The sequence below is a fragment of the Oncorhynchus clarkii genome, chromosome 14, assembly GCF_045791955.1.
Source record: "Oncorhynchus clarkii lewisi isolate Uvic-CL-2024 chromosome 14, UVic_Ocla_1.0, whole genome shotgun sequence".
In the NCBI taxonomy this organism is placed as follows: domain Eukaryota; kingdom Metazoa; phylum Chordata; class Actinopteri; order Salmoniformes; family Salmonidae; genus Oncorhynchus; species Oncorhynchus clarkii.
The window spans coordinates 38,366,036-38,391,463 of record NC_092160.1 but is presented as its reverse complement, the minus strand read 5'-3'; the positions used below and the strand labels follow the sequence as shown (position 1 = coordinate 38,391,463).

At 45.2% G+C, this 25,428-nt stretch overlaps 1 protein-coding gene across 4 annotated transcripts in view; it reads right to left on the bottom strand.

Moving 5' to 3' along the window:
- LOC139366588 (PDZ and LIM domain protein 7-like) overlaps positions 1 to 25,428 on the bottom strand; it is a 66,748-nt gene that overhangs the window by 5,547 nt on the left and 35,773 nt on the right. The window contains exons 5-11 of one of the 4 annotated variants that reach the window (XR_011626777.1): positions 24,449 to 24,624; positions 17,417 to 17,461; positions 13,108 to 13,262; positions 12,786 to 12,822; positions 12,120 to 12,335; positions 12,015 to 12,030; positions 11,393 to 11,896 (exon numbers count right to left, since the gene is read on the bottom strand). Coding sequence is in view for 2 of the 4 variants with exons in the window: in XM_071104263.1 (XP_070960364.1) it covers positions 3,238 to 3,358; positions 3,863 to 4,043; positions 4,977 to 5,208; positions 5,908 to 5,966; positions 24,449 to 24,624 (769 nt within the window). In the remaining 2 variants the exon portion in view is untranslated. Of the gene's footprint in view, positions 1 to 3,237; positions 3,359 to 3,862; positions 4,044 to 4,976; positions 5,209 to 5,907; positions 5,967 to 11,392; positions 11,897 to 12,014; positions 12,031 to 12,056; positions 12,336 to 12,785; positions 12,823 to 13,107; positions 13,263 to 17,416; positions 17,462 to 17,887; positions 17,899 to 24,448; positions 24,625 to 25,428 lie in introns of those variants that run through there. The other 3 variants (XR_011626778.1, XM_071104263.1, XM_071104264.1) reach the window with 3 other exon arrangements.

The following is a 25,428-nucleotide window of genomic DNA, read 5'->3' as shown; positions in this document are numbered from 1 at the left end:
GACATCAGTGATGTTGCTGCTGCATGTGGGGAAGGGATGACATCAGTGATGTTACTGCTGCATGTGGGGGAAGGGATGACATCAGTGATGTTGCTGCTGCATGTGGGGAAGGGATGACATCAGTGATGTTGCTGCTGCATGTGGGGGAAGGGATGACATCAGTGATGTTGCTGCTGCATGTGGGGGAAGGGATGACATCAGTGATGTTGCTGCTGCATGTGGGGAAGGGATGACATCAGTGATGTTGCTGCTGCATGTGGGGAAGGGATGACATCAGTGATGGTAATGCTGCATGTAGGGAAGGGATGACATCAGTGATGTTGCTGCTGCATGTGGGGGAAGGGATGACATCAGTGATGTTGCTGCTGCATGTGGGGAAGGGATGACATCAGTGATGTTGCTGCTGCATGTGGGGGAAGGGATGACATCAGTGATGTTGCTGCTGCATGTGGGGGAAGGGATGACATCAGTGATGTTGCATGTGGGGGAAGGGATGACTTCAGTGATGTTGCTGCTGCATGTGGGGGAAGGGATGACATCAGTGATGTTGCTGCTGCATGTGGGGGAAGGGATGACATCAGTGATGTTGCTGCTGCATGTGGGGGAAGGGATGACATCAGTGATGTTGCTGCTGCATGTGGGGGAAGGGATGATATCAGTGATGTTCCTGCTGCATTTGGGGAAGGGATGACATCAGTGATGTTGCTGCTGCATGTGGGGGAAGGGATGACATCAGTGATGTTGCTGCTGCATGTGGGGGAAGGGATGACATCAGTGATGTTGCTGCTGCATGTGGGGAAGGGATGACATCAGTGATGTTGCTGCTGCATGTGGGGAAGGGATGACATCAGTGATGGTAATGCTGCATGTAGGGAAGGGATGACATCAGTGATGTTGCTGCTGCATGTGGGGGAAGGGATGACATCAGTGATGTTGCTGCTGCATGTGGGGAAGGGATGACATCAGTGATGTTGCTGCTGCATGTGGGGGAAGGGATGACATCAGTGATGTTGCATGTGGGGGAAGGGATGACTTCAGTGATGTTGCTGCTGCATGTGGGGGAAGGGATGACATCAGTGATGTTGCTGCTGCATGTGGGGGAAGGGATGACATCAGTGATGTTGCTGCTGCATGTGGGGGAAGGGATGACATCAGTGATGTTGCTGCTGCATGTGGGGGAAGGGATGACATCAGTGATGTTCCTGCTGCATGTGGGGAAGGGATGACATCAGTGATGTTGCTGCTGCATGTGGGGGAAGGGATGACATCAGTGATGTTGCTGCTGCATGTAGGGGAAGGGATGACATCAGTGATGTTGCTGCTGCATGTAGGGGAAGGGATGACATCAGTGATGTTGCTGCTGCATGTAGGGGAAGGGATGACATCAGTGATGTTGCTGCTGCATGTAGGGGAAGGGATGACATCAGTGATGTTGCTGTTGCATGTAGGGGAAGGGATGACATCAGTGATGTTGCTGCTGCATGTAGAGGAAGGGATGACATCAGTGATGTTCCTGTTGCATGTAGGGGAAGGGATGACATCAGTGATGTTGCTGCTGCATGTAGGGGAAGGGATGACATCAGTGATGTTGCTGCTGCATGTAGGGAAGGGATGACATCAGTGATGTTGCTGTTGCATGTAGGGGAAGGGATGACATCAGTGATGTTGCTGCTGCATGTAGAGGAAGGGATGACATCAGTGATGTTGCTGCTGCATGTAGGGGAAGGGATGACATCAGTGATGTTGCTGCTGCATGTAGGGAAGGGATGACATCAGTGATGTTGCTGCTGCATGTAGGGAAGGGATGACATCAGTGATGTTGCTGCTGCATGTAGGGAAGGGGTGACATCAGTGATGTTGCTGCTGCATGTGGGGGAAGGGATGACATCAGTGATGTTGCTGCTGCATGTGGGGAAGGGATGACATCAGTGATGTTGCTGCTGCATGTAGGGAAGGGGTGACATCAGTGATGTTGCTGCTGCATGTGGGGGAAGGGATGACATCAGTGATGTTGCTGCTGCATGTGGGGAAGGGATGACATCAGTGATGTTGCTGTTGCATGTAGGGGAAGGGATGACATCAGTGATGTTGCTGTTGCATGTAGGGGAAGGGATGACATCAGTGATGTTGCTGCTGCATGTAGGGAAGGGATGACATCAGTGATGTTGCTGCTGCATGTGGGGGAAGGGATGACATCAGTGATGTTGCTGCTGCATGTAGGGGAAGGGATGACATCAGTGATGTTACTGCTGCATGTGGGGGAAGGGATGACATCAGTGATGTTGCTGTTGCATGTAGGGGAAGGGATGACATCAGTGATGTTGCTGCTGCATGTAGGGGAATGGATGACATCAGTGATGTTGCTGCTGCATGTAGGGGAAGGGATGACATCAGTGATGTTCCTGTTGCATGTAGGGGAAGGGATGACATCAGTGATGTTGCTGCTGCATGTAGGGAAGGGATGACATCAGTGATGTTGCTGTTGCATGTAGGGAAGGGATGACATCAGTGATGTTGCTGTTGCATGTAGGGAAGGGATGACATCAGTGATGTTGCTGCTGAAGGGATGAGGGTAGATTGCTCCACAGAATTCAATTGATTGTCGTTTTCTTTTGTCGGGATCTCCAGGACTTTGAGAAAGTGGCTTTAGAGCCAGTATGTGGTGTGTGTGTGTGTGTGCGGTGTGGTGTGTGTGTGTGTGGTGTGGTGTGTGGTGTGTTTGTGTGGTGTTTTGTGTGTGGTGTTTGTGTGGTGCTTGTGAAGTGTGTGTGTGTTGTGTGTGGTTGTGGCGTGTGTGTGAGCAGCACAATCCCAGAGAGGTACTGAGGCGGCAAAATATTTATCAACGCTGAAGGTCTTCAAATCAAATTGTGTGTGTGTGTGTGTGTGTGTGTGGTTGTGGTGTGTGTGTGTGTTGTGAGATGTAAATGGTTTCATGGGTCATAGCAAAGCAGCACAATAGAGACAGCAGGAGCACGCTCCACTTATATAAACCAATAGACAAACACATAACATAAAAGTCATCTAAGTAGATGATCTAGTAGCTGTGGACGGAGCGAGAGAGTCACTGAGACAATCTGTCCACACCAGAGGCTGTGTCTAGTTTAACTCATTATTTCTCCAACCCGATAACAGTTTTCCTGTTTTCATTGAAACGGTTAGAACAGCAACAGTTAACAAGGCAACACACACACACACACACACACACACACACACACACACCTCTCTAAGCCTCACCTTTCTCACAGTAAGGTTCTCCCTCCTCCATATAGAAGGCCTGGTTTCTGATGGGGCTCTTACACGCAGCACACATGAAACACTGGACATGGTAGGTCATCTTCAGAGCATGCATGATATCCTAAACAGAGGAAGTAAGGAAGGAAGGAAGGAAAGAGGGGGGGGGGGGGTCAGGCCTCAGCTTACAGGTACATTGTGTCCTGCTAAACTAGCATGTGGACCACATTCCACAGTATTCCCATAGATGACAGTAGACCTGTCCTGCTAAACTAGCACGTGGTCCACATTCCACAGTATTCCCATAGATGACAGTAGACCTGTCCTGCTAAACTAGCATGTGGACCACATTCCACAGTATTCCCATAGATGACAGTAGACCTGTCCTGCTAAACTAGCATGTGGACCACATTCCACAGTATTCTCATAGATGACGGTAGACCTGTCCTGCTAAACTAGCATGTGGTCCACATTCCACAGTATTCTCATAGATGACGGTAGACCTGTCCTGCTAAACTAGCATGTGGTCCACATTCCACAGTATTCTCATAGATGACAGTAGACAGGACAGTAGAGATCGTACCCCTATGATCATAGATGACGGTAGACAGGACAGTAGAGATCTTACCCCTATGATAATCTTCTTGCATTTGGCACAGTTGGGAGCGTAGCGGTTATCATAACACTTGGAGCAGAAGATTGAGCCTTTCTCCTCGAAGAATCCTCCCTCATCCAACATCACCTTACACTGGGAACACTGGAACTCTTCTGGGTGCCAGGACTGACCCAGAGCCACCAGGTACCGGCCCCTAGACGCCCCACACACACACACACAAAAGAGAGACACACACACACACACACAGAACGTAAACACCAGTTAGACAAGCCCAGCTGGGAGTAACAGAGGTTTCTAGGCACAGCTCTCTATAAAATGGAAAACAGTGATCCTACCATCACAGGCATGACTTACTGGACATTAACCACTTAGCTGTCAGATGTCTGGTCATTCCAGTTTTTAAAATCTTTTTTTTAAAACAATAATACGATTATATCAAGTCCAAGAGTATTACCTAGTCAGGTCACATGGTCTAGGAAATCAGGTCTTTAGCAGTTCGATCTAGTACATCTAGTCTATTATGAAATTATAATCTATAGAGTTTATTCTCTATACAGTACACTACTTTTTCCACGTAGAACTCATGTAGGGAACAACACTTGCTATATTGACCCAATAGGGGGAAACTTTGACATTCAGGGTTTTGGTCAAACATTTTGCAATATTTAAGGAATTGGGTGATATATATAATATAATATAATATATATATATAAATAACAGACAGGGGGCAGTAGTAAATAAAGGCCTTGTAGTTATTAATCTAACAGACAGGGGGCAGTAGTAAATAAAGGCCTTGTAGTTATTAATCTAACAGACAGGGGGCAGTAGTAAATAAGGCCTTGTAGTTATTAATCTAACAGACAGGGGGCAGTAGTAAATAAAGTCCTTGTAGTTATTAATCTAACAGACAGGGGGCAGTAGTAAATAAAGGCCTTGTAGTTACTAATCTAACAGACAGGGGGCAGTAGTAAATAAAGGCCTTGTAGTTATTAATCTAACAGACAGGGGGCAGTAGTAAATAAAGGCCTTGTAGTTATTAATCTAACAGACAGGGGGCAGTAGTAAATAAAGGCCTTGTAGTTATTAATCTCACAGACAGGGGGCAATATAATCATATTGTTCCCACCTAATGATCTTTTTGCAGGCTCCACAGAGAGGGGTCCTTCCGCTGTCCTCCGGTGCCTGCTGAGCCGCCTGTAGAATAGAGGAGCGGTTCTGCATGGGCGTAGGCTGGGCCGGCTGCCTGTGCTGGGTCAGAACCGTACTGGTCTTGTCTGGGGCATAACGGTCAGCAAAACCTGGGTCAGTCACCCACGGAGGGCGCACCTTTGGACCAGAGTTGACTGGAGCCTTAGAGGCTGGGGAACCCAGTGAAATGTATCAATACAACAGACAGGGAGACTCATACAGTAGATTATAAAGGAACCATGGGACTGTATGGATGCTTATAACACGTTACAATACATTACTGTGCTTATAACACGTTACAATACATTACTATGCTTATAGCTCATGTTACAATACATTACTATGCTTATAGCTCATGTTACAATATATTACTATGCTTATAGCTCATGTTACAATACATTACTATGCTTATAGCTCATGTTACAATACATTACTATGCTTATAGCTCATGTTACAATATATTACTATGCTTATAGCTCATGTTACAATATATTACTATGCTTATAGCTCATGTTACAATACATTACTATGCTTATAGCTCATGCTATAATGCATAATTGGGGTGGCAGGGTAGCCTAGTGGTTAGAGCGTTGGACTAGCAGCCGAAAGGATGCAAATTCAAACCCCCGAGCTGACAAGGTACAAATCTGTCGTTCTGCCCCTGAACAGGCAGTTAACCCATTGTTCCTAGGCCGTCATTGAAATTAAGAGTTTGTTAACTGACTTGCCTAGTTAAATAAAGGTAAAATATAATATTTCAATGCTTATAGCATGTTATAATGCATCTAACTACTAAATAAAAGGCTTGGATTTTGTATGTTAAATTACCAGTATCCCTGTCATTTGAACTCTGACCTGCAGTAACTCACCGTCAGGTTTGTCGGCTGCCTGGGTCTGGGCCTTAGCAGGTGACCGAGAGGCCTTGATGCTGGGAAGAAACACACACTTCCTTAGAAACAGGTGCTATAGGGTTACCATGGTGACTCAGAAGAGGTAGAGTGGCAGCAGTGTCCGACATCATGTTATGAGTTTAAAAAAAAAAAACATTTCAATCGAAGGAGCATAAATGGTAAACCATTGAAACGATTGCTCCTTAATTTCACATCTCTCTGTGCCTATACCACTACTTACAGAAAGGAAAGGTATTAGAAGGTGGACTGGGAATTTGTCGTGATCAAGTCATATTCCTCCAAACAGCACATTGACCCAAGTCAGTAGAGTAGGGGTAGCAACAGGCCACACGGTTTTGTTTTTTTTGGCCCAACAAAAATAGTAGAAGTGGAGAGGAGAGGAGAGAAGTGGAGAGGAGAGGAGAGAAGTGGAGAGGAGAGGAGAGAAGTGGAGAGGAGAGGAGAGAAGTGGAGAGGAGAGGAGAGAAGTGGAGAGAAGAGGAGAGGAGAGGAGAGAAGTGGAGAGAAGTGGAGAGAAGAGGAGAGGAGAGAAGTAGAGAGAAGAGGAGAGGAGAGAAGAGAAGAGGAGAGGAGAGAAGTGGAGAGGAGAGAAGCGGAAGGAAATATAAGAGGAGAGACTGAAATGTGAACTCTGATGTGCCTTAATAACTAACTTGTATGCCACCTGTAAATACGAATAAAATGGTTAAAATTACGAGCCTATTTGGTTTAGCCCCCGGAAAAAAAAGACAGGAACCTTTTCCTCTTGCCATGATTGGCTGAGATAAATGGATGGGCTGGGCATGCCGAGAGATGAGTTCGGATTGGTCGGCCATGTAACATGCTTCTGTCTAAAACATGAGCTGCTCAGTATGTGTAGATCCATCCTTGTTTGAAAGGTATAACGCTAGTCATGGAGAACAGCAAACGTGTTGCTACTACTCTCAACAACATTGCTGACCAGAATTAAGCAGGCGCTATCAACAAAAGATAGGTGGGAAAAAGTTGTGCTGGGCTATTTTCTGAAGGACGATTGTGACATGAACATTAAATCAGACTAAGGAAATCCCTGATTTAAAGTTAATAATAAATAAAATAAAATAAAAAATAAATAAAAAAAATATATATATATATATATATTAATATTAGGGCCTACTGAGTGGCGCAGCGGTCTAAGGCACTGCAGTAGTGCTAGAGGCATCACTACAAGCACGGGATCGACCCCAGGCTGTGTCGTGACTGGGTCCCATAGGGCGGCGCACAATTGGCCCAGCGTCATCAGGGTTAGGGGAGGGGCTTGGCTCATTGTGGCTCTAGTGACTCCTTGTGGCGGACCTGGCGCCTGCAGGCTGATTACGGTCAGTTGAGCAGCGTTTCCTCCGACATCCATTTCTTTCACATGAACCATCAACTTGAACAAGTGTATTGGTAAGAATCATTCAATAATTATAAAATATTTTTTATCTGGACACTATTTGACATTGCTAATACGCAAGTAACCGTTTCACTGTACAGTTTACACCTTCTGTATCCAGTGTATGTGACAAATAAACTTAGATTGTATTTGATATAGTGTGTGTTTACCAGAGTTTGTAATGTGAAGAACAACATGACCTGCACCAAAGTCAGATTAGGATATAGGCCAAGGACTAAGTGTATTTTTACTTAGAGTTTTTCCTTATTGTAGGCTACTAGTTACACATTTTAGTCTTGAAATCTTTGGTTGTTTACTAAAACTACTCACTGTGTTTAGCACATGGCCTGACATGTGAATCCTTAAAGAGATGGGTGGGGCTAAAGCTTCAGGGGGTGTGAACGATGCTGAATGGGTGGGGCTAAAGCTTCAGAGGGTGTGAACGATGCTGAATGGGTGGGGCTAAAGCTTCAGGGGGTGTGAACGATGATGAATGGGTGGGGCTAAAGCTTCAGGGGGTGTGAACGATGCTGAATGGGTGTCGACAAAGAAGAACCCTTCACCAGATACCAAAACATTCAAGGGCCATTTTCTCATATGTGGCGTTACAAGTTCATCAACTTCGAAAGCAGAATTACTTTCCCATTGTTCCTCAACTACAGTGTATGATAAACTATTTTGTAGCTCCGAGTCTCTACTTTCAGAAACCAAATTGAGGCGGTTGGTCAAGTGTATAATTTAGGGAATCTGTCCAAGTATTTTCCTTCCCACAAAAGAGACGTGATCATGTCTCAATGTAATCAAGGTATGGCATGATTGTATTTGAAAATAACCTGTTTTTGGGGCTTAGTTGTGGTCAATTTGCAGTGTACAAATTATTATAATGATGGCGATTATGTTCCGACCGTCCGTCCTCGGCCGAATCAAGTCGCCTACCCCTTCTTTAGAGTTAACAGCATTTGTCTCAGTAACAGGTGTCTACAGACATCTCTGGATACAACTACCATCTCTACATACTACATTAAAAACAACTTGTAAAAACGGCAGAGAGAACTCAACATATATTACAGAGGAATGAAAGACGTAACAGTATTTGTGATAGTAGAACCGGACCAAATATCTATTTAAAATCGTTCTGGTCGTTGTCTATCCAAATGAGACACGACGTCGTTACACCTGTTACGACCGTGGTGTGAACAGCGCGATAAGTTTTGGTTTTGACACCACTACTATATTACAGACAGCTTCATTATCCAAATCATCCGTGTCTGATGTAACGTGACAAGATGCAGACTTTTCTACAGCCAGTTATCAGAGTGATGCCTACTAATACACACACACGCACACACACCTTCCATCTGTTTGCCAAAAGTTCAATGAAAAAAAAAACCATTGCACATTGACGCACAACGATAGTCTAGAATCACTGAGATGATCTACTGCTCCCTTCTACGTGGTGTGCTGACTCTAGTGTCAAAAACCACATGGAGACTATTACATATCAGTAGGTAATATTGCATGATAGTACTATACAGTACTGCATGGTACTGCATGGTAGTACTATACAGTATAATGAGTACTGCATGGTAGTACTATACAGTATAGTGAGTACTGCATGATAGTACTGTACAGTATAATGAGTATTGATGGTAGAGTACTGTACAGTATAGTGAGTACTGCATGATAGTACTATACAGTATAGTGAGTACTGCATGGTAGTACTATACAGTATAGTGAGTACTGCATGATAGTACTGTACAGTACAATGAGTATTGGATGGTAGAGTACTGTAGCGTATAATGAGTATGCGATGGTAGAGTACTGTAGAGTATAATGAGTATTGCATGGTATAGTACTGCACAGTATAATGAGTATTGATGGTATAGTACTGTACAGTATAATGAGTATTGCATGGTATAGTACTGCACAGTATAATGAGTATTGATGGTATAGTACTGTACAGTATAATGAGTATTGCATGGAATAGTATTGTAGAGTATAGTGAGTATCGGATGGTAGAGTATAGTAAGTACTTCATGGTAAAGTATACTGGTAGAGTATCGCAGAGGGTTAGGGCTAGTATAGTATTGCGTAGTATAGTATTGCATGGTAGAGTATAGTATTGCATGGTAGAGTATAGTATTGCAGAGTACAGTACAGTATTGCAGAGTACAGTAATGCAGAGTGCAGTATAGTGGAGTAGAGTACAGAATAGTGGAGAAGAGTGCAGCATAGTGGAGTAGTGTACAGCATAGTGGAGTAGAGTATAGTATAGTGGAGTAGAGTAGAGTATAGTGGAGAAGAGTGCAGCATAGTGGAGTAGAGTATAGTGGAGTAGAGTGCAGTATAGTGGAGTAGAGTAGAGTATAGTGGAGAAGAGTGCAGCATAGTGGAGTAGAGTATAGTGGAGTAGAGTGCAGTATAGTGGAGTAGAGTACAGTATAGTGGAGAAGAGTGCAGCATAGTGGAGTAGAGTGCAGTATAGTGGAGTAGAGTGCAGTATAGTGGAGTAGAGTACAGTATAGTGGAGAAGAGTACAGTATAGTGGAGTAGTGTGCAGTAGAGTACAGTATAGTGGAGTAGAGTGCAGTATAGTGGAGTAGAGTGCAGTATAGTGGAGTAGAGTGCAGTATAGTGGAGTAGAGTGCAGTATAGTGGAGAAGAGTGCAGTATAGTGGAGAAGAGTACAGTATAGTGGAGTAGTGTGCAGTAGAGTACAGTATAGTGGAGTAGAGTGCAGTATAGTGGAGTAGAGTACAGTATAGTGGAGTAGAGTGCAGTATAGTGGAGAAGAGTACAGTATAGTGGAGAAGAGTACAGTATAGTGGAGTAGTGTGCAGTAGAGTGCAGTATAGTGGAGTAGAGTGCAGTATAGTGGAGTAGAGTGCAGTATAGTGGAGAAGAGTACAGTATAGTGGAGTAGTGTGCAGTAGAGTACAGCATAGTGGAGTAGAGTGCAGTATAGTGGAGTAGAGTACAGCATAGTGCAGTATAGTGGAGTATAGTATAGTGGAGTAGAGTAGAGTGCAGTATAGTGGAGTAGAGTAGAGTGCAGTATAGTGCAGTAGAGTACAGTATAGTGGAGTAGAGAGCAGTATAGTAGAGAGCAGTATAGTGGAGTAGAGTACAGTATAGTAGAGTAGAGTGCAGTATAGTGGAGTAGAGTGCAGTATAGTGCAGTAGAGTGGAGTAGAGAGCAGTATAGTGGTGTAGAGTACAGTATAGTAGAGTAGAGTGCAGTATAGTGGAGTAGAGTGCAGTATAGTGCAGTAGAGTGGAGTATAGTGCAGTATAGTGGAGTAGAGTGCAGTATAGTGGAGTAGAGTGGAGTAGAGTGCAGTATAGTGGAGTAGAGTGCAGTATAGTAGAGTAGAGCGGAGTGCAGTATAGTGCAGTATAGTGGAGTGCAGTATAGTGGAGTATAGTAGAGTAGAGTGGAGTGCAGTATAGTGGAGTATAGTAGAGTGGAGTGCAGTATAGTGGAGTGCAGTATAGTGGAGTAGAGTAGAGTAGAGTGCAGTATAGTGGTGTAGAGTGGAGTGCAGTATAGTGCAGTAGAGTAGAGTAGAGTGCAGTATAGTGGTGTAGAGTGCAGTAAAGAAGGAAGCAGAGAAAGATAAATGACAAATAGGAGGAGGTGTTTTCAGAAGTTTTATGAGGACATCAGTACAAGATATATTTATCGTTCTTATCAAGAGGGAGGGGTCTAAAGAACAAAGGGAGAGTTCAGAAAACAGAAAAAAAGAGAGAGCAGAACTCAGAGCAGAACTCAGAGCAGAACTCAGAGCAGAACTCAGAGCAGAGCTTACAGATCAACAGGAGATGAACTAGAACTACAGAATCAGAATAAAGAATGGAACAGGAAGAACAGCGCTGTTCCAACAGCTGTCCCCCCCCCCCCTCCCTGTTTAGATAACTCTGAATAACACATTTTAATAGGAAGAACAACGCTGTTCCAACAGCTGTCCCCCCCCCTCCCTGTTTAGATAACTCTGAGTAACAGTTTAATAGGAAGAACAGCGCTGTTCCAACAGCTGCCCCCCCCCCACCCCACTCCCTGTTCAGATAACTCTGAGTAACACAGTTTAATAGGAGGAACAGAACAACAAAGCAGACTGGGGTCCGATACATTCGTCAAATACTGTAGAAGTCTTGAGGTGGACTTGATTTGGATTGTTCCAGGACAATGGGACCAATAGAACAGTCCCGAAGTGCAAATTCCCCCCCCCCCCCACCCGTACCTCAGGATTTTGATCAATCAATCAATCAATCAATCATATTTGACGTATGTGCCCCAGGTCTGTTACACACAAGGTGATCCACAAGATGTTATCAACACTAACTCCTAGTCAAGGAGAAGAAGGGAATCTGACAGTCAGACAGGCTCAGAATGCAATGGTTCCACGTATGGCTTAGTGATCATAGATTCCTCTATTTTATATATATCTTTTTAACTTGTTTTTTCTTCCTCCTCTGTATGTCTGGGGTGTGTGTGTTGTCGTCTGGGGTGTGTGTGTGTGTGTGTGTGTTGTCGTCTGGGGTGTGTGTGTGTGTTGTCGTCTGGGGTGTGTGTGTGCGTTGTCGTCTGGGGTGTGTGTGTGCGTTGTCGTCTGGGGTGTGTGTGTGTGTGTGTGTTGTTGTCTGGGGTGTGTCGTCTGGGGTGTGTGTGTGTGTGTGTTGTCGTCTGGGGTGTGTGTGTGTGTGTGTGTTGTCGTCTGGGGTGTGTGTGTTTGTTGTCGTCGTCTGGTGTGTGTGTGTGTTGTCGTCGTCTGGTGTGTGTGTGTGTGTGTTGTCGTCTGGATAATCGGACTATTGTCGTTTTAGTCGTTGTCGTCGTTCTGATGGCTATCGATCGCTAGGGCTCCGGCCCGGCCCTGCATGTTGCCGTGGTGATGCTCAGGACTTGATGTTGAGAGCGCGTGCGGACCTCTCGTGGTGCCAGTCCCTCAGACGGGCGTAACGGGGGCTCTGAATCTCTGTAAGGAACTTTTCCCTAACCACCCGAGAGAGAAGAGAAGAGACAGGAAATGAAGAAAGACAGAGACAATTCACGAAGCAGTGGGAAAACTACATCACAACTCAATACGGGGACAGAAAATCTACTAAAGTGGTCCTGAAACAACACCTGTATAACTCACACACCAAACCACCTGTATAACACACCAAACCACCTGTATAATTCACACACTCACCAAACCACCTGTATAACTAACTCACACACACACACCAAACCACCTGTATAACTCACACACCAAACCACATGTATAACTCACACACCAAACCACATGTTGAAGCTTAAAGATGGCTGTAACACAGACTATGCCAGAGTCAGCTGTAGACATCACACACAGGCATAGTTATATATATATATATATATTATATAGCTTTATAAACACACAGGTTTTATAAACACACAGGCTTTATAAACACACAGGCTGTTTACCTGGCCCTCTTCATTGTCTCATCGTCAGGGTCCTGCACTGAGAGAGCCAAGGGGAAACACAGTATCAGAACGCCCAAACGAATCACAACGCCCAAAGGACATTGTCCACATCACTCACTCTCCCCCTCTCGACCACTGACAACCCCCCCACCCCCTCTCCGACCTCGCTCCCTCCCCCTCTCCGACCTCGCTCCCTCCCCCTCTCCGACCTCGCTCCCTCACCCTCTCCGACCTCGCTCCCTCACCCTCTCCGACCTCGCTCCCTCACCCTCTCCGACCTCGCTCCCTCACCCTCTCCGACCTCGCTCTCTCACCGACTTACTGTAGTCGGTGCCTGTGAGCTGGGCCAGCATACGGAAGGAGCGGGACTGGGTAGTGCCTGTGCGGGGCTGCCAATCCTGAGTGTCCTCGATCAGCCTCTTCTTGCTGCGGTCGTTGGGGATGAACATGGGGATGACATCCACCCGCAGACCGTGCCTAGTACACACCCCAACGTCACCACAACGTTAATATAACGTTAAACGGACCATGCACAGTACACGCTCAACGTTCCAACAACGTTAACATAACAAACCGTGCCTACACACAGACATGACGTTATCACGTGGTTGAAACCACCATGACGTGAACCCAGCGACGTGTATCCCTGGTCAAAAGTAGTGCACTACATATGGGATAGGGTGCCATTTTGGATGCATCCCATGTCATATTCAACCGACATGAAATACCAGTCAAAAGTTTTGGACACACTTACTCAATCAACAGGTTCTCTTTATTTAAAAGAAAACTATTTTCTACATATGGAATCATGTGTAGAAAAGTGTTTAAGATTCTTCAAAGTAGCCACTCTTTGCCTTGATGAATACTTTGCACACTCTTGGCATTCTCTCAACCAGCTTCACCTGGAATGCTTTTCCAACAGTCTTGAAGGAGTTCCCACATATGCTGAGCACTTGTTGGGTGAGACTCAACTTGTGAAGGTGGTAAATGACATTTTAATGGCATCAGACCAAGGCTCTGCATCTGTCCTCGTGCTCCTAGACCTTAGTGCTGCTTTTGATACCATCGATCACCACATTCTTTTGGAGAGATTGGAAACCCAAATTGGTCTACACGGACAAGTTCTGACCTGGTTTAGATCTTATCTGTTGGAAAGATATCAGTTTGTCTCTGTGAATGGCTTGTCCTCGGACAAATCAACTGTACATTTCGGTGTTCCTCAACGTTCCGTTTTAGGACCACTATTGTTTTCACTATATATTTTACCTCTTGGGGATGTCATTTGAAAACATAATAACTTTCACTGCTATGCGGATGACACACAGCTGTACATTTCAATGAAACATGGCGAAGCCCCAAAATTGCCCTCACTAGAAGCATGTGTCTCAGACATAAGGAAGTGGATGGCTGCAAACTTTCTACTTTTAAACTCGGACAAAACAGAGATGCTTGTTCTAGGTCCCAAGAAACAAAGATATCTTCTGTTGAATCTGACAAATAATCTTAATGGTTGTACAGTCATCTCAAATAAAACTGTGAAGGACCTCGGCGTTACTCTGGACCGTGATCTCTCTTTTGACGAACATATCAAGACTGTTTCAAGGACAGCTTTTTTCCATCTACGTAACATTGCAAAAATCAGAAACTTTCTGTCCAAAAATGATGCAGAAAAATTAATCCATGCTTTTGTTACTTCTAGGTTAGACTACTGCAATGCTCTACTTTCCGGCTACCCGGATAAAGCACTAAATAAACTTCAGATAGTGCTAAATACGGCTGCTAGAATCCTGACTAGAACCAAAAAAATTGATCATATTACTCCAGTGCTAGCCTCCCTACACTGGCTTCCTGTCAAGGCAAGGGCTGATTTCAAGGTTTTACTGCTAACCTACAAAGCATTACATGGGTTTGCTCCTACCTATCTCTCTGATTTGGTCCTGCCGTACATACCTACACGTACGCTATGGTCACAAGACGCAGGCCTCCTAATTGTCCCTAGAATTTCTAAGCAAACAGCTGGAGGCAGGGCTTTCTCCTATAGAGCTCCATTTTTATGGAATGGTCTGCCTACCCATGTGAGAGACGCAAACTCGGTCTCAACCTTTAAGTGTTTACTGAATACTCATCTCTTCAGTGGGTCATATGATTGAGTGTAGTCTGGCCCAGGAGTGTGAAGGTGAACGGAAAGGCTCTGGAGCAACGAACCGCCCTTGCTGTCTCTGCCTGGCTGGTTCCCCTCTTTCCACTGGGATTCTCTGCCTCTAACCCTATTACAGGGGCTGAGTCACTGGCTTACTAGGGCTCTTTCATACCGTCCCTAGGAGGGGTGCGTCACTTGAGTGGGTTGAGTCACTGATGTGATCTTCCTGTCTGGGTTGGCGCCCCCCCCTTGGGTTGTGCCGTGGCGGAGATCTTTGTGGGCTATACTCGGCCTTGTCTCAGGTTGGTAAGTTGGTGGTTGTAGATATCCCTCTAGTGGTGTGGGGGCTGTGCTTTGGCAAAGTGGGTGGGGTTATATCCTTCCTGTTTGGCCCTGTCCGGGGGTGTTATCGAATGGGGCCACAGTGTCTCCTGACCCCTCCTGTCTCAGCCTCCAGTATTTATGCTGCAGTAGTTTGTGTGTCGGGGGGCTAGGGTCAGTTTGTTATATCTGGAGTACTTCTCCTGTCCTATCCGGTGTCCTGTGTGAATTGAAGTATGCTCTCTCTAATTCTCTTTCTCTCTTAGGACCTGAGCCCTAGGACCATGCCTCAGGACTACCTGACATGATGACTCCTTGCTGTCCCCAGTCCACCTGGCCGTGCTGCTGCTCCAGTTTCAACTGTTCTGCCTGTGATTATTCTTATTTGACCATGCTGGTAATTTATGAACATTTGAACATCTTGGCCATGTTCTGTTATAATCTTCACCCGGCACAACCAGAAGAGGACTGGCCACCCCACATAGCCTGGTTCCTCTCTAGGTTTCTTCCTAGGTTTTGGCCTTTCTAGGGAGCTTTTCCTAGCCACCGTGCTTCTACACCTGCATTGCTTGCTGTTTGGGGTTTTAGGCTGGGTTTCTGTACAGCACTTTGAGATATCAGCTGATGTACGAAGGGCTATATAAATAAATTTGATTTGACTTCACTCTGCAGTCCAACTCATCCCAAACCATCTCAATTGGGTTGAGGTTTGGTGATTGTGGAGGCCAGGTCATCTGATGCAGCACTCGATCACTCTCCTTCTTGGTCAAATAGCCCTTACACAGCCTGGAGGTGTGTTGGGTCATTGTCCTGTTGAAAAACACATGATAGTCCCACTAAGTGCAAACCAGATGGGATGGCGTATCACTGCAGAATGCTGTGGCAGCCATGCTGGTTAAGTGCTCCTTGAATTATAAATAAAATCACTGACAGTTTCACCAGCAAAGCACCCCCACACCTCCTCCTCCATGCTTCACGGTGGGTACCACACATGCAGAGATCATCTGTTCACCTACTACTCTGCATCTCACAGACACAGCGTTTAGAACCAAAAATATCACATTTGGACTCATCAGACCAAAGGACAGATTTCCACCGGTCTAATGTCCATTGCTCGTGTTTCTTGGCTCATGTTTCTTGGTCTCTTCTTCTTGTTGGTGTCCTTTAGTAGTGGTTTCTTTACAGTATTTTGACCATGAAGGCCTGATTCAATCTGTCTCCTCTGAACAGTTGATTTGGGCTGCAATTTCTGAGTCTGGTAACTCCAATGAACTTTTCCTCTGCATCAGAGGTAACTCTGGGTCTTCCTTTCCTGTGGCGGGCCTCATGAGAGCCAGTTTTATCATAGCGCTTGATGGTTTTTGCAGCTGCACTTGAAGAAACTTTCAAAGATATTGAAATTGACTTACTTAAAGTAATGACGGACTGTCATTTCTCTTTGTTTATTTGAGCTGTTCTTGCCATTATATGGCCTTGCTCTTAAACCCAATAGGTCTATATTCTGTATACCAACCCTACCTTGCCACAACACAACTGATTGGCTCAAACGCATTAAGGAAAGAAATTAACTTTTAACAAGGCACACCTGTTAATTGAAATGCATGCATGAAGCTGGTTGGGAGAATGCCAAGAGTGTGCAAAGGTGTCATCAAGGCAAAGGGTGGCTACTTTGAAGAATCTCAAATATAAAACATATTTAGATTATTTTACATTTTTTTGGTTACTACATGATTCCATATGTGTTATTTCATGGTTTTGATGTCTTCACTATTATTCTACAATGTAGAACATTTTAAAAAATAAATAAAAACCCTTGAGTAGGTGTGTCCAAACTTTTAACTGGTACTGTATGTCCTCCAATATGTCCCCTCTGACACCGTGCCAATGTGTCCCCTCTGACACCGTGCCAATGTGTCCCCCCTGACACCGTGACAATGTGTCCCCCTGACACCGTGTCAGTGTGTCCCCTCTGACATGTCCCCCCTGACACCGTGTCAATATGTCCCCCCTGACACCGTGTCAATATGTCACCCCTGACACGTGTCAATATGTCCCCCCTGACACCGTGTCAATATGTCCCCCCTGACACCGTGTCAATATGTCCTCTCTAACATGGCTGTCTAGTGACCAGCGGTCAAACAGGCTGGACCATAATGCATCTGTCTCTTACTTCTCGTGTTGGTAATTCTGGTGGTCATACAAAGGCTGATCCTCTCTGTAGGAGGGGAGGAGGAAGGAGGGAGGGAGGAAGAGGGAGGTAGGGAGGAAGAGGGAGGTAGGGAGGGAAGAAGGAAGGAGGGAGGGAGGGAGGAAGAAGGAGGGAGGGAGGGAGGGAGGGAGGGAGGGAGGGAGGGAGGGAGGGAGGGAGGGAGGGAGGGAGGGAGGGAGAATGGTAGGAGGAAGAGGGAGACGGAATGGACAGAATGGACAAGAAATTACACAAGAAAGAGAGAAATACTGTTAGATGAAGAATTCTGAAGAATGATCACTGATTAGTCAATGATTAACGAACTTATGTTACTGTTACTACTGGTAAGAGAAAGACCTTCACTAATCATTACTAACCACTAGCTCAGATACTGGCAGGAAAACTAACATTTAACATTCAAGTAAAAAGGAAGTAGAAAGAGAGTTTACTGACTTCTCATCCATCTGCGTGGTGAAAGAAGAGAAGAAGAGAGAAGGAGATGGGGGGGGGGGGGGGGGGGGGGGGGGGGGGGGTCAGTTTGGAAGAACAAAAAACAACAATAGTTGCAGAGAACAGTCAACGGCGAGGAGACAGAGATGCAGAGTATCGTGCAGTGGGGTGAAAACACACACAGGCTTTCATTGTTGACGGGTTCTGTCAGAGAGACGCGCCGCACGGGGCGTTCTGACGACGCAGACTCAGTGACTGTCACACAAAAAAACTCGCAGGCAGGCTGTGTGACAGTCACCCGGAGTCCTCATCTTCCTCTCGCTGATCTACAACAGATCCGGGTTCAAGTTGATGGCTGTATTGACTGATTACCTCACTGCTAAAACAATTTATTTATTTCACCTTTGTTCAACTAGGTAAGGTCATTGAAAACACATTCTTTGACAATAATTATCTGGCCCACATATTTATTCCATCAAATGGTGTAAAATTCCCATATTTATGCGCAGAACCGAACTTATTTACGACCAACCGGAAAGTCAAATACAGTGGGGATTATTCCCTTGACTTGTTCGACATGTTGTTATGTTATTATTATACAAACAACTAAAACTCCTCCAGTCCACACAGAATACCCCATCAATGTTCACCAATGTATAAAAAAACAAAAAACAGAAATACCTTATTTACATAAGTATTCAGACCCTTTGCTATGAGACTCGAAATTGAGCTCAGGTTCATCCTGTTTCCATTGAACATCCTTGAGATGTTTCTACAACTTGGAGTCCACCTGTGGTAAAATGCAATTGATTGGACATGATTTGGAAAGGCACAAACTTGTTTATATAAAGTCCCAAAGTTGACAGTGCATGTCAGAGCAAAAATAAATAAATAACTATGAGGGCGAAGGAAATTGTCCGTAGAGCTCCGAGACAGATGTGGCGAGGCACAGAAGGGTACAAAAATATTTCTGCAGCATTGAAGGTCCCCAAGAACCCAGTGTCCTCCAGCATTCTTAAATGGAAGAAGTTTGGAATCACCAAGACTCTTCCTAGAGCTGGCCGCAACGGCCAAACTGAGCAATCGGGGGAGAAGGGCCTTGGTCAGGGAGGTGACCAAGAACCCGATGGTCACTCTGTCAGATCTCTATAGAGTTCCTTTTAAAAGGCACATGACCCCGCTTGGAGTTTGCCATCTCAGACAATGAGAAACAAGATTCTCTGGTCTGATGAAAGCAAGATTGAACTCGTTGGCTTGAATGCCAAGCGTCACGCCTGGAGCAAACCTGGCACCATCCCTACGGTGAAGCACTGTGGTGGCAGAATCATGCTGTGGGGATGTTTTTCAGCGTCAGAGACTGGGAGACTAGGCAGGATCGAAGGAAAGAGGAACAGAGAAAAGTACAGAGTGATGCTTGATGAAAACCTACTCCAGAGCGCTCAGGACCTCAGACTGGGGCGAAGGTTCACCTTCCAACAGGACAACAACTCTAAGCACACAGCCAAGTCAACGCAGGAGTGGCTTCGGGACAAGTCTCTGAATGTCCATGAGTGGCCCAGCCAGAGTCCGGACTTGAACCCGATCGTACATCTCTGGAGAGACCTGAAAACAGCTGTACAGCTCCCCATCCAACCTGACAGAGCTTGAGAGGATCTGCAGAGAAGAATGGGAGAAACTCCCCAAATACAGGTGTGCACAGCTTGTATCACCCAAGAAGACAAGGCTGTAATCACTGGTGCTTCAACTAAGGGTCTGAATAATGTGATATTTAATTTATTTTTAATAAATTAGCAAACATTTCTAAAAACCTGTTTTTGTGGTTATGGGGTATTATTGTGTGTTGATTGAGAAAAACAAAATGATTTTTATCCATTTTTGAATAAGGCTATAACATAAAAACTAGAAAAAGTCAAGGGGTCTGAATACTTCCCGAAGGCCCTGTATGTCCATTGCATACACACTTCAATAACGACACAGTAATACGGTTGTGCCATTGGACAGATTCATCATGACAGCAGGGGAACCTCTGTACAAATACACCAGACCTGCTAGTATACAACATGCCTAGACATCGGACACATTCCCTGCTTTGTTCTGTATCACCCAGCCTTGCCAAACTAGCTAGTACGCCCATAGACTAGATTACTACTGTTATAGTGGATAGACCTCAAATTCAACCGGTTCCTCTGTAAAAAAATAAATCCCTTCCAGCAGGGTTGGAATATATTCCATGAATGTTGTTTTGGGGGGGGAGAACATCGTTTGCATCCATTAACTAGCCTAGCTTTTGTTTCCTGACCAGCACTGTCCCAGAGTCCGACCTCGTTCTGGAGCGGCAGGGGGGCAAGACAAAACTTCACCAGTATCATAGTTTACATATCGGTGAATCGCTGAAACATATGAAATAGGTGTGATAGTGTAGTCAATGTGTAAAAACCTACATGAAAACATTTCATAGTCAGGTTCTGATTGGTCAACAAGCTTATTTGATGCGTTTAAATAGTGTTATTTTGACGTCCATCTTTTTTCTTTACATACAAAAGGCCCGAACAGCAGTCCATACAACCCTGCCCTCTAGCAAATCACAGATTAGACCTGAACAGCAGTCCATACAACCCTGCCCTCTAGCAAATCACAGATTAGACCTGAACTGGAACGGCAGTCCATACAACCCTGCCCTCTAGCAAATCACAGATTAGACCGGAACGGCAGTCCATACAACCCTGCCCTCTAGCAAGTCACAGATTAGACCTGAACGGCAGTCCATACAACCCTGCCCTTTAGCAAATCACAGATTAGACCTGAACTGGAACGGCAGTCCATACAACCCTGCCCTCTAGCAAATCACAGATTAGACCTGAACTGGAACGGCAGTCCATACAACCCTGCCCTCTAGCAAATCACAGATTAGACCTGAACAGCAGTCCATACAACCCTGCCCTCTAGCAAATCACAGATTAGACCTGAACTGGAACGGCAGTCCATACAACCCTGCCCTCTAGCAAATCACAGATTAGACCTGAACAGCAGTCCATACAACCCTGCCCTCTAGCAAATCACAGATTAGACCTGAACAGCAGTCCATACAACCCTGCCCTCTAGCAAATCACAGATTAGACCTGAACTGGAACGGCAGTCCATACAACCCTGCCCCTTAGCAAGTCACAGATTAGACCTGAACAGCAGTCCATACAACCCTGCCCTCTAGCAAGTCACAGATTAGACCCGAACGGGAGTCCATGCAACCCTGCCCTTTAGCAAGTCACAGATTAGACCGGAACGGCAGTCCATACAACCCTGCCCTCTAGCAAGTCACAGATTAGACCTGAACGGCAGTCCATACAACCCTGCCCTCTAGCAAGTCACAGATTAGACCTGAACGGCAGTCCATACAACCCTGCCCTTTAGCAAGTCACAGATTAGACCTGAACGGCAGTCCATACAACCCTGCCCTCTAGCAAGTCACAGATTAGACCTGAACGGCAGTCCATACAACCCTGCCCTCTAGCAAGTCACAGATTAGACCTGAACGGCAGTCCATACAACCCTGCCCTTTAGCAAGTCACAGATTAGACCTGAACAGGAACGACAGTCCATACAACCCTGCCCCTTAGCAAGTCACAGATTAGACCTGAACCGGAACGGCAGTCCATACAACCCTGCCCTCTAACAAGTCACAGATTAGACCTGAACCGGAACGACAGGATGATTTAGTCTCTGTCATAAGGAAAGCAGCTGTGTGAAGGAGTGGCAGTTTAGATTCCGGTGGGAAACCTAATCCACTGAAGTCACTGGAGGAAGACTGATGAGGGAAAAAGACTAAACTACGTCTTTAAAAACTCTTCACAACAACTTTGTACTGCTTCTTTAAAAACCTCTTTACAACAACTTTGTACTGCTTCTTTAAAAACCTCTTTACAACAACTTTGTACTGCTTCTTTAAAAACCTCTTCACAACAACTTTGTATGACTTCATTTAAGAGATTCAAAATAGTCTCATGAAGAACACAGGTTGAATTTGAAGCTTTTTTCCACGAAAGAGTCAACTGTTTCTAGTGTTATAAACCCTCATTTCTCAGTATGACGTGCTTGCGACACCGAAAGCATGAGAAGAGCTATACAGAATACAGACGCGGTCTTAACTGTTGATAACATCTTCATGACGCGTCATATAAAGTTGAGTTTGAACAAACTAGTGTCTGTTTTTTTTTAACCTCTCTCTCTCTCCATGAAGTGTTTTAGGCAGTGAAAGCATGAGAAGAGCTATACAAGGCAGGCTTTCAGGTCCGTGTGACTTCTCCAAGCAAGGCTCGTAAAACACATTCTGACAGCTCAGCAGATTCTAAACGAAAGGATCCTGAGCACAGCACAGCACAGCTAAATACAGCCGCAAACAACATCTAGACCTCACCAAAAAGATGTTAACCCTTCCTATCCCATCCCCGACACGGTGACCAAAGGCCGTAGACTATGTACCAAGTATCAGGCATGGAATAAGGGTTGCAAGATCCTGCAAACTTTCCCAGAAATCCTGATCAGAGTATTCTAGATTTCCTACTTTCTCCCTTCTGGAATATTCCAACCAACATTTGGAAGGAAAAAAAAAAACATACAGTAACACTTGGTCAGACCTCCCCCGTTCCCCGTCGGGGCACGGACTCTACAAGGGTGTCGAAAGCGTTCCACGGGAATGTTGGCCTATGTTGACGCCAATGCTTCCCACAGTTGTGTCCAGTTGGCTGAATGTCCTTTGGGTGGTGGACCATTCTTGATACATATCGGGAAACTGTAGAGAGTTGCAGTTCTTGACACAAGCCGGTACACCCAGCACCAACTACCATACCCGGTTCAAAGGTACTTAAAATATTTAGTTTTGCCCATTCACCCTCTGAATGGCACACAATCCACGTCTCAATTGTCTCAAGGCTTAAAATCATTATTTAAACCGTCTCCTCACCTTCAATCTACACCGGATTTACCAAGTGACATCAACAAGGGATCATAGCTTTCACCTGCTCAGTCTATGTCATGGAAAGAGCAAGTGTCCTTAATGTTTTGTACTCTCAGCGTACAGGGAATATAGTGCCATTGAGGACACAGCCTAAGTCATGTTATAGGTGACCAGTACACCTCTCACAGAAAAACCACGTGATAACATGAAAACACACATGTGATAAACATGAAAAACCACATGTGATAAACATGAAAAACACACGTGTGATAAACATGAAAAACACACGTGTGATAAACATGAAAAACACACGTGTGATAAACATGAAAAACACACGTGTGATAAACATGAAAAACACACGTGATTAACATGAAAAACACACGTGATTAACATGAAAACATACATGTGATTAACATGAAAAACACACGTTGCTTTACATGTGATCACATGAACATCACATTCGATGAAATCCAAGGGTCCTTTTCAGTCGACGTAGAACCTTCTGCTGTTTAGAACCGACCAATGACATTAAGAAACCCCTTGTAAAGCAGTATACAGGTTCTCCCCCCTTCTGCGGTGGGTGTCGCGTGGACACTGAACACAGTTAGGAAGAGGGAGACATGTAACAACTTCTGAAAGCCATGACTTCCATGTCAGACATGACGTCAGTCTTACAACATGTTCCAGTTTAGTTAACCAGCTTTTTAAACTGTTCCGTTCTGTTAACGCAAGCCAGAGATGAAACAATTTATTAGTCCCAAATGGCACTCTATTCCATATTTAGTGCACTACTTTTGACCAAGGCCCTCTAGTAGTGCACTCTATAGGGAATAGAGTGCCATTTGGGACCCAAGAAATGGACAGGGGTATTATAAATAGAGGGAGCGCTGAGTTACAAAAACATCACCCTGGTGCGGGACGTTCCCCAATGATGGAAGAGGGGCCTGAATGAAACAGTTTGGGACGACCCCCCCTCGCCCCCGGTCAAGACAGAACACACACTGCTCTTCCTACCAGACCTAAATGAGAACGTTTTTTAAAAAAAGGAGCACTCTTGGACCTTTTAGACAGACGAACAACATTGTCACTTAGGAATGTTGACGACACTGTGGAGAGAATTTGGCTGATGGGAAGTCAAATTTTGATATCCTGTATTCTACTCAACAGTCTGGTCCCAACAGACCAGGAGAAGACATCTTCTGATCAGATCATCATTTGGGCTCCCGAGTGGCGCAGCGGTCTAAGGCACTGCATCTCAGAGCAAGAGGTGTCACTACAGTCCCTGGTTCGAATCCAGGCTGTATCACATCCGGCTGTGATTGGGAGTCCCATAGGGCGGAGCGCACAATTGGCCGGGGTAGGCCCGTCATTGTAAATAAGAATTTGTTCTTAAATGGACTTCTCAAGTTAAATAAAAATCAACTTTACGACAACTCAACCACTCTTAAAAAGGTGCGGTCATCAATTTCTCCTCCCCAGAGAGTTACCTGAATGATTCAGATCTGAAATAAAATACTGAAATCACCAGTTCCACAGGAACCCAGAGTGACTTGTTTCACATTTGGTCTTTGAGATTTGATTTGGTTTGCATGGTTGTTTGGTTGTGTACCTACCCGTTGTGTGGCTGTAGCATGCTGACGGGGACCGGGGTGTTAACTTTAGGGGCGTACGCCACTGGTTTAATGACCGTGTTACCGCCGCCCGGCGTGAATGGCCGCGCCATCTTGTTGATAGCGGTGCTGGGGGCGAAGGAGTATTTGGGCTGAACGGAGGCGGGGGCGAGTGAATCCTACAGGGTGTGAGAGGGGGGGGGGGGGGGGGAGACACGGCAAAAAAACACAGCAAATAACATGCAGTTAGAGAAAACACACACATGAAAATAAATAAATAAATAAGTGTGGTAATGTACCACACACACACAGTATCAAATATCTGCTCCAGCTGTGTTAGCCTCAACACGGCTCAGAACATCAGAACCACAGTAGGTGTTGCCAAGGCCAGCTCTGTCTCTCTGTGTGGAGAGAGGAGAGGCCGAAGAAGTGTGAACACACCCAACTGTCTGACCAAATGGCACCCCATTCACTATATAGTGCACTACTTTTGACCCGTTGACTACCCACAGTAGTGCACTACCTAGGGAATAGAGAGCCATTTGGAAAGCAACCATGTCATCTTGGAAAGCTGGAGTTTGTCCCACTGAGGATCTTCCTCGGTCTCTGTTAGCTTGGTGCAACTCAATTACTTAACACTTAAATAGATTTCCAAAAATGTTCACTGAACATAGAGTTGCACTGTTTTTTTTCCTCAGCTAGGATTTCTCAGTGTGTCAGAGAGGATGTTATTATGGGGTAAGATGTTTAGATGCCTTCCAATACAAATCATATTACATTTCTGTAATAGGGTTTGAACTATGAACTTGGCATGATAACGTTATCGTAAGAGTTTTCATTATGTTGCCTTGAGTCTGGGATTGTACAACGCTGTTTAGGGTCACACGACGTGTATAATCAAATCAAATGTATTTATAAATCCCTTCGTACATCAGCTGATATCTCAAAGTGCTGTACAGAAACCCAGCCTAAAACCCCAAACA